The 16046-nt window shown below is 42.4% G+C and overlaps 1 protein-coding gene and 1 non-coding gene across 7 annotated transcripts in view; one reads left to right on the forward strand and one right to left on the reverse strand.

Moving 5' to 3' along the window:
• Nucleotides 1–12435, forward strand: part of QTRT2 (queuine tRNA-ribosyltransferase accessory subunit 2) — a 28764-nt gene extending 16329 nt beyond the window's left edge. For 5 of the 6 annotated variants that reach the window (XM_066241357.1, XM_066241356.1, XM_066241359.1 and 2 more), the window contains 4 exons: nucleotides 4369–4568; nucleotides 6527–6678; nucleotides 9248–9365; nucleotides 11954–12435. In XM_066241357.1, coding sequence (XP_066097454.1) covers nucleotides 4369–4568; nucleotides 6527–6678; nucleotides 9248–9365; nucleotides 11954–12185 — 702 coding nt within the window. In that variant the 3' untranslated portion in view covers nucleotides 12186–12435. Of the gene's footprint in view, nucleotides 1–4368; nucleotides 4569–6526; nucleotides 6679–9247; nucleotides 9366–10065; nucleotides 10257–11953 lie in introns of those variants that run through there. The other variant, XM_066241360.1, reaches the window with a different exon arrangement.
• Nucleotides 12436–15584: 3149 nt separating this feature from the next.
• TRNASTOP-UCA (transfer RNA opal suppressor (anticodon UCA)) lies at nucleotides 15585–15671 on the reverse strand. Its single transcript has one exon. It is a non-coding gene; the product is annotated as a tRNA-Sec (tRNA).
• Between the last annotated feature and the right edge of the window lie 375 nt (nucleotides 15672–16046).

Raw genomic sequence — 16046 nt, forward strand, 5'->3', positions numbered from 1 at the left:
TTGGTTTTTAAATTGGAGTTAAAGGTCAATGACTCTTGGATTGAACATAACCACAGGCAATTAATATTTTACAAACATCTCTTTTACATATTTGTAGTTATTTCAAATGTAAAAAATTATTATCTGATAAAAACACCCTATTATTTTGTTTTAAGATTGAATCATGACTTCTTCGAGTAGGTGTAAATGTAAGAATAGTCCTGACACCTTCTTTTATATATGTGGCTGTTACACACTTCAACGTCAAAAGCTCAATATTTCATCATTTGTGACACGTGCATATATTGCCTATTTTCAAGTTCCCTTTGGCGATCAAGACAAGAATTGGGCTCCTCATATTGTGTGCCATAATTGTGAGGCAATGCTTCGTGACTGGACAAAAGGAAAACGCGAAGGAATGCCTTTTGGTATTCCCATGGTTTGGTGTGAACCTAAGGACCACAGCTGTGACTGTTATTTCTGTCTGATCCATACAAAGGGCATTGGCAAGAAAAAACAGCATATGATCGCATATCCTAATATTCCTTCAGCAATATGACCTATCCCACACTCTGAGACCCTCCTGGTTCCAGTTTTCAATGGTTTTATTTCTTCTAAGGATGAAGAAAGTGAACATGGTGATCAAGTGTATTATATTTTGATAAGATGCATGAGGAAGTGGTTGTAGAATCTGAAGGGTCTTCTTCTGATGCCAAGCAGTTAACCCACCAGCAGTTTAGCCAACCCAAATTGAATGACTTAGTAAGAATGACATAAAAATTGTCCTCAACTTACTGAAGTATGAGGAGCATAACTGGATCATTTGTGTGGATCTTAAAATGGTAAATTTCCTGCTAGGACAACAGAGAGGTTTCATGAAGTATCCTTGCTTTCTGTGTTTGTGGGACAGCCGAGCTTGGGAGAAACACTGCACACAGAAGGAGTGGCTGAAACATGAAGCTCTGGAAGTAAGGATGCAAAATATTGTGAATGAACCTGTAGTTAATCGAGACAGGATCATTTTTCCCCCACTTTACATCAAACTTGGTTTAATGAAGCAGTTTGTTCAGGCTTTGAATAGAGAAAGTGAATGCTTTCAACATATTATTTCTGCTTTTCCTGCCTTGTCTTTCGAGAAGATAAAAGCAGGTGTATTCAATGGACCTCAAATTCGAATCCTCATACATGATGAAGAATTTGCCAGGAAGATGAATAAGGAGGAGAAAGCAGCATGGCAGTCTTTTGTGGCAGTTATAAAGAACTTCCTTGGCAACAAAACAGAAAACTATGAACTTCTGGTTCAAAGGATGCTGTTGGCTTTTCACGACATTGGATGTAACATGAGCGTTAAGATTCACTTCCTGAACATTCACCTTGATAAGTTTCCTGAAAATCTTGGAGCTGTTAGTGATGAGCAGACTACTGCTGGAGCATCAAACGAGATTGTTCTCAACGAGTACACAAACGCAAGAGCTACAGATGCAAATTTTTGCCTGAATAGAATTTAAATAAGTATTGCGCAAATTTTATGATTAAAATAAGTGTTTTAACATGTTCTATTTCAAAATCGTAGACAAATTCTGATACAGTCATATCTTTTAGTGCATTAGTGTATTTACTGCATTATATAAATTAGTATATTTTCACAAAGATGATGCCCAAGAAGACATCCTACTTCATTATGTTAAACTAAATGTTGAAAATTTTACAATAAGATGAAAACCTAAAATCTTGAATTGCAAAAAAACTGTAGCTTACAGATAAAAACTGATGTCATATTTGAGATCAGCACACTCAAATTAGGTAAGAACAAGTGTTTTTGTGGATGCAACAAAAATTTTGTTTCCCAGTGTTAATAGTGCCTCTTTTACTCCTTAATGTGTTCCATTTTAGATAATAAATTATATATGACATAATTTATTATTATACTTCTTACACCCATGAAAAGCAGTTTCCCAGACTGGGCTGTGCCAGTCACGTAAAGGGCAAGCCCATGTAACTGTCTGTTTTGTATGTCTGCATACACCTTTTCCTTTTCCCATTATTCCTTCCCTCTTATTCACTAGATCCTCGAATTTGAATGCCCTTAAATATTGAAGCTCTCCAAGGTTCTGTTGTTGGCTTTCTTTTCTTCATACATTCTCTAGGCTGGGGATGGCAAACGGGTTACACACACACACACACACACACACCCTGGTGCCCCAGGTGCCGGGAGCGGGCCGGGGTGCAGCAGGAAGGGAGTGGTCTGTTAGCCGTGTCGGCCATGGAAGCAGGGCTGGAAGTGGCAGTCTTGTGCCAAGTGTCTACCTTTCTAGCCTGGGCCCTTGCATTTGTATCACACATGTCCACAGCCTTCGGCCTAGACAGTGGCTAAATTTGTATGTCCTTCTGATGCTTCCAACTCAGAATACACAGAGCAGGATATGATATTCATGTTGCCTCAACTTCACTATTTTTTTTTAGGATTCCCTGTCTGCTGTTCTCACCATCTCCCTGGACTTCCAAACCAGGAGCCAGAAGTCACCCTGGACTGTCTTCATCCTCTCCTTTTACTAGTTTTTCTCCCCAAATGGATAGTGAATTGTCCCAACTGAATAGATCTGAAGTTCTTAAAGTTGTGTTGATTGTACCGTCTGGTGAGGTTTCAAATCCCACCCCTCCTCTTCACTCCACTGGCACTGCCCTAGGCCAGGCCTCCTTTGTCTTTCACCTGGATTAGGACAGTTGCTTCCTACCCCATCCACTAGCCAGGCTCCTCTTAGGTCATTCTCCACACAGTATCCAAAGTGTTCTTTCTGAAGGGATAGGCTGATTGTGCCCCTCCTGTTTAAACTAAGAAGCGAAACTCCCTCTTTGCAACCTGCCAGGCTCCCTCCCATCCCTCTGTTCTACCAGTGAGCCGCTCTTGATTTGTGGATTTCCTTGAAAGCTTATTTTTACAGATACATGCATATAATTCTTACATATATATATATACCTACATGTGGTTTTATAGCATGAATATGATAATATGTTCAGAAATTTGCTTGTTTTTTGTTTAACAATACAGTATCTTGAAACTATTTTCCTGTAAATGTATTTGGAAGAGAAATTCATAGAAGTAGAATTTTAGGATATAAAGATAAAGGCACGGACATTGTGACAAGTGTGTACATGCTGTCCGGTGAGGCTGAACTAGTTATTGGGGTATACAAATATAGTTGAGCTTTTTTGTCAGTGTGATGGGCAAAAATGGTATCTTAATTGCTTCCAGTCTGCATTTCCTTACTGGTGAGGTTTAGTAAACTCTCCATAGTGTACAGGGCATTCACATTTCTTTTTCTGAAATTATATTCACATGGCTACCTAGATTTCTGTAGGGTTGTCATTTCCTTGGAGGGTTTTTGGAGCTTTTTCTATGGTGTAGAAACTTACCTATTCCACCAAAGAGTAAGTTCTCCTTTGCCCTTGTTGATAGTACATATATTTCACTAGAGAAGTTTTAATGTTTTTGTAGTCAAATATGTCAGCCTTTTCTTGTAAGCTTTAGGTTGCTTAGGGAGGTCTTCCTTATACCAAGATTATAAAAATATTCACTATATGCTTCTAATACTTACATAACTGTATTTTTTATGTTTAGACTTGTTTTTGAGGATGGTGTGCAGCAGTTGTTTTTGAGGATGGTGTCCAGTAGTTGCTTTTGAGGATGGTGTACAGTAGTTGTTTTTGAGGATGGTGTGCAGTAGTTGCTTTTGAGGATGGTGTGCAGTACTTGTTTTTGAGGATGGTGTGCAGTAGCTGCTTTTGAGGATGGTGTGCAGTAGCTACTTTTGAAGATGGTGTGCAGTAGCTGCTTTTGAGGATGGTGTACAGTAGTTGTTTTTGAGGATGGTGTGCAGTAGTTGCTTTTGAGGATGGTGTGCAGTACTTGTTTTTGAGGATGGTGTGCAGTAGCTGCTTTTGAGGATGGTGTACAGTAGCTGCTTTTGAGGATGGTGTGCAGTAGTTGTTTTTTCTTTTCTTTTTCCCCCAGATGGCTAGATTTGAAGTTCCTAAAGTTATCTCTGAGAGCCGTGGCAGTGGCCTCAAGCAGGCCTGGATAGTCATCTAAATAAACTGAAACTGTTCCTTTGTCTTTTTCCTCCTCTACTTGCACAGCGTGCCTTTAATCTAAGCTAAAGCTTGGCTGTGTATGTTGATTGCCTCAGTTTCTCCTCAGTCTTTGCTTACCTATTTGGAGAAAATTGTGGTTTTGGGATCCCTAGTAGTTCTCAGGGCAGAGGGAGCGTCGGTCCCCTCGTACTACAACTACAGCAGCTCCACTGAGATCTCCTCTGTCCACTGGGCTTCCAAAACAAACGTCTCTCTGCCACTAGAAACAGTTAGAAACATTTCATCCTTTCTTCTTAGGTCCTTCAGAAAAGTACCATCATTGGGGTGATTGAAGGTGGAGATGTGATGGAGGAGAGGCTGAGGTCAGCGCGAGAGACGGCCAAGCGGCCCGTAGGAGGCTTCCTTCTGGATGGCTTTCAAGGGAACCCCGCGACTCTGGAGACTAGACTGGACGTGCTGTCGTCAGTCACCACCGAGCTGCCGGAAGACAAACCGAGGCTAGTGTTGCATTAGGACAGCGGCCGAGCCTCGTGGGCTGCAGGACGGGCGCTGGGAGCTGTGTATTATGCGGTTATACATAGGCACGTCCTGTGATGTTTTGACCATGCCGTTGCTCGGCTGAGTCTGCTGAGGCCGACGGTAGCAGCAGCTTCCATCAAGGCTGCCCTCTGCTTAGTTTCAGAATGTAGACCAGAGGACAGTTTCATACAAATTAGTTTATTTGATGCTCATTCTAAATAAGAACAAGTGTCATACTGTTTCCCCTCATTGTTATGCCAATACAAATACTGTTCTTTATTCATTATGACACGGTTTCTGGGACAAGTATTAAATGCATGAAATAATAAACTACCTTTTGGTATATAATTTTTTTATACTTGAAATGGTCATTAGGGCAGAGAACCAGTTGTTAAATTGTTTGAATCCCACCACTGTATCTAATATTTGTAATTTTACCACTTTTTAAAAAAAATCCAGGTATAACTTGCAGTAAAGTGTAGGATCTCACGTAGAACTCGATGACCTTTTACGCACGCTTACACTTGTGTGAAGACCACCAGCAGGGTGGGCTGTCTTCGTCAGCCAGGCAGCGTCTGCTCCAGTGCTAACCTGGTTCTCTGTTCACTGCTCCCCGTCTGCTTCCTTCGGGTACAGATCATTTAGTGCTAGTATTTCCAGTCGTTTTCTGAACTTCTTTGAGGTAACTGCTCACAGATGTCTGTTACTGGATTTGAAAGCTGGAATTGTTTTTCTTTCTATAAATGTGTAGAAATGCCAGCTTCCGCTGGAGAGGAGTTCTAAAATATTACATTACTCAAAGGAAGCTATAGTCAGAAAAACCAGCATATTCTTAAGTGTTCTGGTTGTTCAATATTACATAAGCCTATTTTTGGACTTCTTTTAGAAATCAGAGTTCTGTAAGCTTTTCTCTGCCAGTTCATAAAATGAACTATCGGTAGAAAAACAAACATAAGAAACAGCAGCCAACCAGCCCTGATCAAGTGCATCTCCTCGTTGTGTTTTAGTGGCAACACCTAGTTGAGTATCATTAACATTCTCGGAATACTTTTCCCAGTACCTCTAAAATGACCATCTCATTCCACCATGCAGATGTTTTATTAATGGAGAAACTAGAGAAGCATAAATAAAGCCAACCAGACTCCTAGATTCTCTGGGAAGAGTTGAGATTCTGAGAGCTAGAGTTGATTTATTTGTAAATGAACCTATGAAGAATGCAGTAGATAAAATGTGTTTCCGGAACTAATTTTAAAAATATAGGCAAAGTATTTGAGGGGGAAATAAAGCACACAGCTTTGCACTCTTAAATCTGTGTGGTAGATTGGTAGGCTATAAAGCAGGGGTCCCCAAACTTTTTACACATGGGGCCAGTTCACTGTCCCTCAGACCATTGGAGGGCCGCCACATACAGTGCTCCTCTCATTGAGCACCAATGAAAGAGGTGCCCCTTCCAGAAGTGCGGCGGGGGGGCCAGATAAATGGCCTCAGGGGGCCTGTTGCGGCCCGCGGGCCGTAGTTTGGGGATGCCTGCTATAAAGTTTAGTCTAAGACTAAGGAGAGAGAAAGGATGAGAGGAGAAAGAAAACCAACCATTATTGAGTTTCTCTTTGGGGACAAACACTACACTCTGTGTTTTTTCAACTTTCTCATTAATTTTCACAACAATTCTGTGAGGTATATATTAATGCTCTTATTTTTAAGATGTGAAAACTAAAACTCAAAGAGGTTAAGAAACTTTCCCAAAGAACAAAGCAAGTAAATTAGTACGGGAGCTGTGATTCTAGCCCAGGTCTCTGCTCCAAAACAAAGGTTCTTACGCACACGTCTGACCATTCCCTGCCTGCCAGGCCAGCTCTGACTGGCGGTTTTCATTAATGCTCTCTGGACAGACTCTGATTCCTGGCATTGTCCTCATGTCACTGTTCTTCTTTCCCAGGCTCATCTGTGGTGTTAGCCGGCCAGATGAGGTGCTCCAGTGCATTGAAAGAGGGGTGGACTTATTTGAGAGTTTTTTCCCTTATCAAGTGACAGAGCGGGGGTGCGCCCTCACCTTCAGCTTTGACTTCCAGCCGAATCCTGAGGAGACATGTAAGTCTTTTGAAGTTGATCTCAGTGTGTTATCCTTAAATTTCTTCTATTTCCTATCAGTTTTTGGCTTGGGATTCAAGCCAGAAATATGTTCTTACCATAAAGCCAGAGTTTCCTAAAACTCCATCCTTGTTTCTTATCTGTATGCTCTGGCATATTGGTCTATAAAACCCAGGTATTTAATACTATACACATAGCTCATCAACATTAGGAAGTAATTTTGTAGTGAGCAGAAGCAAAACAAACAAAACTTTTTTATCGCCTGACCAGGCAGTGGCGCAGTGGAGAGAGCGTCAGACTGGGATGAGGAGGACCCAGGTTCGAGACTCCGAGGTCGCCAGCTTGAGCGTGGGCTCATCTGGTTTGAGCAAAAGCTCACCAGCTTGGACCCAAGGTTGCTGGCTCAAGCAAGGGGTTACTCGGTCTGCTGAAGGCCTGCGGTCAAGGCATGTATGAGAAAGCAATCCGTGAACAACTAAGGCATCACAACGAGAAACTGATGATTGATGCTTCACATCTCTCTCCGTTCTTGTCTGTCCCTGTCTATCCCTCTCTCTGACTCTGTTTTTGTGTAAAAAAAACCCACAAAAACAAAACTTTTTTGTCTTTGTCTGCACACTGATGTGAATGCTGTTTTCCTCTGCCGATGCTGCTTTGAAGTACTGCCATTTTCCTTTATTGTTTAGTTATTCCAAAGTCAAGGAAACCAGTTTCAGATTCTGACGTTTCACTGGCAGAGTGAAGGGACAGGGATACAGACTTTGGGCTGGGGCCCCTGGAAGCATCCACCCCGGTTTTCAGGAGAATGTCGCAAGCTCGGTGTGCCCTCTGGCTTGCAGAGGAACGGGTTTCTTTCCCTTCCTGCTGTCCTTTGAACTCTTCCGTTGTCACCACCAAATTTGATCAGGGCTAGAAACTTCCCTTAAAGCTTCATTTAATTCCCCACAAGTTATCAAAATTTCATTCAGAAGATGTTGCATTTTTATAAAGCAACTTAAGACCTAATCCAAACAGAATTACTTCTGGAAACATCTCAGGTTGGTCAAATTCTTACATATGGGAAGTCAACTTGACTGTCCTTTAAGACAAGGCCAGAATATAATGTATGTAGATAGGTGTACCATAAACACTTCATAACTGTTCATGACTTTATTACAAGCTTAATCATTTCCACCAGGACTGAGATAACTATGTATTATGAATATGCAAAACTCTGAAAAAAGAACCTGATACTGAGTTCCCTGGCACAAACAAGTTCCTTTTTGGCCAGAGAAAGCTATTTCCTTATGACTAGGAAAACTGAAATAGTTTGAACATTTTTATTAAAGTATTATTAATCAAGTTTGTGTATGTGTATAGAGTAAATTATAGTCCTTTGCCAAAATTACAAAGTGAAAATTAGAAAGGAATAAGCTGCCTAATGTAGGCAGCAGTTCCCGTAGTGACGAGGACTTCCTGAAAGCTGGGGGTTCCCAGAACCCACACGAATTCATGGTAGGCAGCAGAAGGATAGCCCTGTGCTCGATGCTCAGGGTCACACTTCTCTTCATCCTTTGACTTGGACAGAATTGCCTTCCTAGGGCCATCTGTCCATTCTCCTTCATCCAGCCCTGAGATTGTTATTACTGTTTCCAGAAATACTTAACTATTTGCTCCTGTTTAAGGCCGCTGGCCCTTTGCATAGGAACTGGTATTTCTCTTATAAGTCCAGGAATGCCATTTTTTAAAGCAAAGAGTTCAGGGGAACAATTCAAGTCTCCATTTAATTCTGGATAATCAGTTCCCCGGAGGACTAGAGTCTCTGAACAGAGTACATAAATTTAAGCCATGTTCTACTTTTAATCTATTTGGAACATAGGCAATTATAAAGCCCAATTAATTTGTATTTATGTTATGATGAGACATAACTTCAACATACACATTTATTCACACACAAACACTAACTGGTTTTTAAAAAATCATTTCTTGACAATAAGATTATATGTTACATACTTGTACCCATAATTTGTTTAGACATTGTTGAATCTCAATTTATTTTATTTTTTTTACAGAGACAGAGAGAGAGTCAGAGACGGATAGATAGGGACAGACAGGAACAGAGAGAGATGAGAAGCATCAATCATTAGGTTGTTTTTGTTACGATATCTTAGTTGTTCATTGATTGCTTTCTCACATGTGCCTTGACCGTGGGACTACAGCAAACTGAGTAACCCCTTGCTTGAGCCAGCGACCTTGGGCCCAAGCTGATGAGCTTTGCTCAAACCAGATGAGCCCGTGCTCAAGCTGGCGACCTCAGGGTCTCGAACCTGCGTCCTCTGCATCCCAGTCCGACGCTCTATCCACTGTGTCACCGCCTAGTCAGGCAGAATCTCAAAATTTTGATATTATAGATTTATAGATAATAGGACAGTGATTATCTTGGTACATATTGCTGTTCTTCATGAGGTTCAGTTCTCAGGAGTGGAATCACAGGGTCAAAGGACATGAAGTAGTAATTAAAATAAAATTCTCCCAGTGGCCACTCTTTATCTGGTATTCATTCAGTGCTTTTTGTTGGTTTGTCTATCAGTATTAAAACAAAATGGGACACAGGAAGAAACAAAGTATGTGGATCAAACAGAGAAAATTAAAACAACCAGTTGCAACCAAGAAATGACATCATTTGAAATTAATCTGAAGGAAAAAAAGTAAGGAATTGTTTTTTCGAAGTTTGGATTTTAATTTCTGACTTTTAAATTTCAGTCTGTTTTAAAAGTTTATGTAACTTCCCTTTTCAGTTTATGACTATAAAATATTTATAGTTTTATAGTTGGCTATTATTTAGACCTCAAATTCAGTTCCAGAAAGTTTTTTTTTGCAGATGAATTTGTATACTTTGTTTTTTCAGAAAACAAACTACATAGACATTGTTTTAGATGAATTGTCATGAAGATTAGACCAAATACATTGTTTTCTACTCCTTCCACTTTAAATAATGACAGTGCAATATAAAGATTTCAAGATAAAACACAAAGTTGGTTTTTTTTTATTTTAAGGAACTTAAGTCATCCTGGTTATATATAGAGTATGAATCTTAAATGAAATAGTGTTCTCTATAAAGAATGAATTAGGGTATCTTGTAACTTTGCACATATTTGGCCAAAAGTGGTAATAATCAGTGAACCAGTGAGAGGTTTATCTGTGAGTTTGGTATACTCACTTTAGTGCATGGGTGTTTTGGTCTTATGTAAAGGGACATTTGAAGATTCAGAGTTGTTAATGTCTAGTAATAGTATAGACTTGAAAATTTATGAAAGAATATGAAAATCCTAGTTCTTACCTATTTTACAGGGGCTTCTTGATTTTAGGTCTGAAATAATGATGTTTACCACATTTAACTTTTTGAAGGCCCTGACCTGTTGACTCAGCGGTAGCGTGTCAGCCCGGCATGTGAGAGTCCCGGATTCGTTTTCTTGGTCAGGCTCACAGAAGAAGTGACTACCTGCTTCCCCACCTCTACTCTTCCTCCCCTTCTCCTCCCCCTTCTCTCTCTCTCCTTCCCTCTCTCCTTCTTCCCCTCCCTCATCTCCTCCCACAGCCATGGCTCATATGGTTTGAGCAAGTTGGCCCCAGGCGCTGAGGATGGCTCCATGGCCTCGCCTCAGGCTCTGAAATAGCTTGGTTGCTGAGCAATGGAGCAGGGGCCCTAGATGGGCAGAGTATTGCCCTTTAGGGGACTTGCCAGGTGGATCCAAGTAGGGGCTCATGTGGGAGTTTGTTTCTCTGCCTCCCTGCCTCCCAGCCTCTTACTTAAAAAAAAGAAAAACTTTTTGAAAAATAGCCAAGGAAATTCATTTCTATTTTTAAAATGTTAGGGTAATATACAGGGTGGGGCAAAAGTAGGCTTATAGTTGTTTGTATGAAAAATGATACAATAAATAAATAATAGTATAAGAATAAATTCTGTGTTTCAAATACTCAAAACTGTTAACCTATTTTGCCCCACCCTATCTAAAATTCTCTATACATTATAGATTTAGCTAGAAATTGTAGTTTTATTATCAGCACTACACTCAAAGTTATGGAGACTTGGAGTTTGGGTCCTAGCACTGCTCATGCCTGTGTGACATTGGCCAAGTCATTCTGACTTCTTTTTAATAGTTGATACAAGGTAACACATATATAGTGCTTAGTATGTGCTCAGCAGTGTCCAAACCTTTTACTATATTAACTCATTTAATCTTTGGAACAACTCTCTAAGGTAGGCACTGTTAATAGCCTTATTATCATTGCAGATGAGAAAACAAAGACGGAAGGAGGTTAAGTGGCTTGTCCAAGTGACTTTCTGAGCCAGGTATCAAACCCAGGCATTGGAGCTTCAGAGCCGTCCCTCTTAACCCACTAGTGGTCTTCATCAGGAAAATGACAACAAAATGCCTGTCTCCAAAGGTGGCTGAAGAGATTAAATGAGAGAACTATATAAAAGAGCTTTATAGGCCCTGGCTGGTTGGCTCAGTGGTAGAGCGTCGGCCTGGCGTGCAGAAGTCCCGGGTTCGATTTCCGGCCTGGGCACACAGGAGAGGCGCCCATCTGCTTCTCCACCCCGCCCCCTCTCCTTCCTCTATGTCTCTCTCTTCCCCTCCCGCAGCCAAGGCTCCATTGGAGCAAAGATGGCCCGGGCGCTGGGGATGGCTCCTTGGCCTCTGCCTCAGGCGCTAGAGTGGCTCTGGTCGCAACAGAGTGACGCCCCGGGGGGGAAAGAGCATAGCATCACCCCCTGGTGGGCAGAGTGTCGCCTCTGGTGGGCGTGCCGGGTGGATCCCAGTTGGGCGCATGCGGGAGTCTGTCTGACTGTCTCTCCCCGTTTCCAGCTTCAGAAAAATACAAAAAAAAAAAGAGCTTTATAAACTGCAAAGCTATGCAGGTAAAAGGTTGGACCATGTCTTCTGATACTAGTTCTGAAGGCAAATAGGAGAAACGTGCATTCATCAGAACAGTGTTTCCTAACCTTATGCGCCTCTTCAGTGTAACTGACAGTCTCAGCCTGAGGGAGGAACCACAGGACTCTTTGCTGCTCCTTTGTAAGCCTCAGGCTAGGAGGTTATATGCAGCAGAGGAGTCTCCTGGCCCACTGTGCTCTGTTGACTTGGACCACATTGCCATCTTAAGCAGGTGCCCAGCAGTGCACTTGCCAGTGATGTTACAACTGTACCGGTTATGCACCGGCGGAACAGAGCGCCTCGGGTGTGGAGTTTTGTATCCCTTTCTGGAGTGTCATTCTAACTTCCTCTCTCAGGTACCAGGAAGACTTTGGCCCATTGGTGAGAGGGTGTTCCTGTTACTGCTGTAAGAATCACACCCGGGCGTATGTCCACCATCTGCTGGTGACCAGTGAACTGCTGGCTGGTGTCCTGCTTATGATACACAACTTTGAACACTACTTTGGGTTTTTCCACTCCATCCGGGAAGCTCTGAGAAGTGACAGACTGGCCCAGCTGAAAGAGCTCATCCTCAGGCAAGCATCCTGAGCCCTGCCATGTAGAGTCTGACTTCACGCTGAGCCAGTGCCACTGTTGTCACGTGGGAGAAGAGAATAAGAAATGATCTTAGCTTTCATCATTTATATCTGAGAATTAGGTCTGCTCAGATAAGGAATGCCTGTACCAAACTGCCCACAGGAGGCTAAAGACATTTTATAAAGACAGGTGACCTGGATTGATCAGAAGGAGTTGAACCATGACCTTTAATATTTCTTTCTTTTTTTTTTACAGAGACAGAGTCAGAGAGAGGGATAGATAGGGACAGACAGACAGCAACAGAGAGAGATGAGAAGCATCAATCATCAGTTTTTCGTTGTGGTACTTTAGTTGTTCACTGATTGCTTTCTCATACATGCCTTAACCGCGGGCCTTCAGCAGACCTAGTAACCCCTTGCTCGAGCCAGCCACCTTGGGTCCAAGCTGGTGAGATTTGCTCAAACCAGATGAACCCATGCTCAAGCTGGCGATCTTGGGGTCTTGAACCTGGGTCCTCCGTATCCCAGTCCAATGCTCTATCCACTGTGCCACCACCTGGTCAGGCTGACCTTTAATATTTCTGTGCTAACTCTTTTAGTCAGTAGAGATTCGTTTAGTCAAAAGCAAAAGCTTACTTGTGCGGAGACAGCCTTGAAGTGGCAGTGATGAGACGCTGAGGTTCACTGTGTCGGATTGGAGCCTAATGGGAGCTGCTTGGTCATGACCAGCATGGCCTAGTAGACACATGCCTGTTGACTGGAGAAGGAATCTGGTTGATTCAAAGGCTTTTTAAAATTATATTCTCAGGCCTCTTTTGGACACTTCTGCCTTCCAAGCTGCCCAGCAGTACAGTCAATCAGAAGTGGCTCCTGCCATCTAACCAGGCTCTCATCTGCATGGAATGTGGGCTCCCACGTGGCTCCCATGACTGGTGGCTCCAGGGCACACTCCTCGCTTTGGCTACATGGTCTATCTGTGACTTGTCTTCCAGAGCTAACTGGAGGTTTACTTGGCTGCATCTGGTGGGACAGGTCCACTGTAGCCTGCCCTGCAGGTTCATGAATAGTCTGACAGGCCCATTAATCACACAGTCACTGTAGCGGCACCGCTTGGGGAGATTCCTTCACCATGTGTTCACTTGGACAGAGCTTCGGGCTGGCGGTGAGAGGACTGGGTTTCGGTGCTACTCACCTCTTCCTGCCCGTTTCCTCCTGAATAAATGGAGACAGGCATAGTGGACAGGACTAAATGAACTTCTAAGATTCCACCTAGCTCTAATATTTGGGGAACAAAGAGTTTTAGACTAGAGTTACAGCCTAACTTGTTCCTGTTTCTTGATCACTTTCGGCCTGAGGAGAAATGCAGGGTTCCAGGAGTCAGGCAACAGCAGATGTTTGAGAGCCCTGACAGAGGTCAGGCCCATGGATTTTTTTTTTTCCATTTTTAGAGAGGGAGAGAGAGGAGAAAGAGACAGAGAGAGAAGGGGGGAGGAGCTGTGGAAGCATCAACTCCCATATGTGCCTTGACCAGGCAAGCCTGGGGTTTCAAACCGGAGACCTCAGCATTTCCAGGTCGACGCTTTATCCACTGCGCCACCACAGGTCAGGCCTGGCCCATGGATTTTAAAGCGGATTTTAAAGAGGCTGGAAAGATCTTCCCAGATCCTCTCTGATTCTGTGAGTTTTTATGCTCTTGCTGAAGGAGTGACATTCCTATTGATTATGTGACAGGTGATTTTATTTTTTGTGTGTGCTTTTCTGTATTTATGAAGTTTTCAATGAGAATACATACAGACATGTATACACATAGTTTTTATAAAAACAACAATTGAAATGCCTTTATTTTGTTGTAGGAGTGTGAAATATATTTGTTTTATGTTATTGTGCTATATTTTGCTGTTTGTTCATTTTAGTGGATATTCCTGAACATTTAAAAAAATTATGTGGTTACTGCATTTTTATTTGTTGGATGCCCGTATATATGGTTTTTTTTTTTCTTTTTTAGGAAGAGAGAGACAGGAAGGGAGAGAGATGAGAAGCATCAACTCGTAGTTGTGGCACCTTAGTTGTTCATTGGTTGTTTCTCATATGTGCCTTGATGGGGGTAAGGGGGGACTCTAGCCGAGCTAGTGACCCCTTGTTTAAGCCAGAGACCTTTGGGCTCAAGCCGGCAATTCCACACTCAAGCTGGCAAGTCTGTGGCCCTGGCCGGTTGGCTCAGCGGTAGAGCGTCGGCCTAGCGTGCGGAGGACCCGGGTTCGATTCCCGGCCAGGGCACATAGGAGAAGCGCCCGTTTGCTTCTCCACCCCCCCCCCCCCCTTCCTCTCTGTCTCTCTCTTCCTCCTGCAGCCAAGGCTCCATTGGAGCAAAGATGGCCCGGGCGCTGGGCATGGCTCTGTGGCCTCTGCCTCAGGCGCTAGACTGGCTCTGGTCGCAATATGGCGACGCCCAGGATGGGCAGAGCATCGCCCCCTGGGGGGCAGAGCACCGCCCCTGGTGGGCGTGCCGGGTGGATCCCGGTCGGGCGCATGCGGGAGTCTGTCTGACTGTCTCTCCCTGTTTCCAGCTTCAGAAAAATGAAAAAAAAAAAAAAAAAAAAAAAAAAAGCTGGCAAGTCTGTGCTCGAGTCGGATGAGCCTGCACTATTAAAGCCGGTGACCTCGGGGTTCCAAATCTGGACTTAGTGTCCCAAGTTGAGGCTCTGTCCATTGCGTCACCACCTGTCAGGCTATATAGTTTTCTGTTATTAGTGGTATAGGCATGTCCATGAATTCTGTTTTGGAATTCACGAATTTTGGAATTCATGGACATTCCTGTGACCTCTGTCCTCCATAAACAATATGTCCTTTTATATAAGTATGACAGAATCTTTGTCCTCAAGGATCTGATTGTTTTGAAATATTCTGGATGGACCTTGTTCATAAATTTATATTCCTGTTGGAGGAGTATTGCTAAATATCCCAGAATTCATATAAAATGTGTGAGTTATTTATGTTGGAAAGTCTGCCCTATATCATCCAATTACCTGGGTCTTTTTTTATTAGCATAGTTGAGAAAATGTTTTTTAAATGTAAATCTATTAAAGTCAATAGCCAATAAACATTCTTAATTAAAAAAAAACTCTTGTTTCCTGTAAATAGCAGTGAATCTACTAAACAAAATATTAAATTTCATGGTAGCAGAAATGTTCTCCAATAAATAAAGATTCTTCCACATTTTTTCCATCTACAGTTACTGTTTTAAGTACACTCCCATTAAATGCAGAATCCGAGATGATTCAGGGATGCATCTGTCTCTTTAAATTATATAATTAGGGACCTTAAGCACATGCTTAATATATACATAATAAAAGTAATAACCACAATCTTTGGAGTATATTTATTTATTTTTATTTTTATTTTTTATTTTTGGCGCCCGAAAGGTGGAAATGAACCACTCTGTCGCTAGACAGCTACAGGTTTGAAGCCTGCACCCCAGACCACTGAGAATCATCCGGGCTCTTTGGAGTATTTTTAATGTGCCAGCACTTCAGGAAATAAATGCTTTCCATATGTATCTTACTGACCCTTAGAGCAAGGCTGTGAGGTGTTGATATTATTATTCTTGTTACTGAGTTTCAGGAAGGTTGAGTACCCAGCCTGCAGGCCTACCAGGAATTTCTGGAAGGTTCAGTAGTTTACCTAAGTGTCTTAATACCACTAGTTAGCTTTCAGGTTAGAGCCTGGCTCCATCCGACTAAAACTCATCAGTTAACCATTGCACTAAATAGCCTCTTGTGACTTGCTCCTGGGTTGGAGGGACTAAGAAGCAAGGACTGAACAGAGGGGCCTCTGACCCTTCCCTTAGGTATAGGGTGCTTTCGATCTTTCTGTG

Source organism: Saccopteryx bilineata, chromosome 8 (genome assembly GCF_036850765.1).
Source record: "Saccopteryx bilineata isolate mSacBil1 chromosome 8, mSacBil1_pri_phased_curated, whole genome shotgun sequence".
Taxonomy (NCBI): domain Eukaryota; kingdom Metazoa; phylum Chordata; class Mammalia; order Chiroptera; family Emballonuridae; genus Saccopteryx; species Saccopteryx bilineata.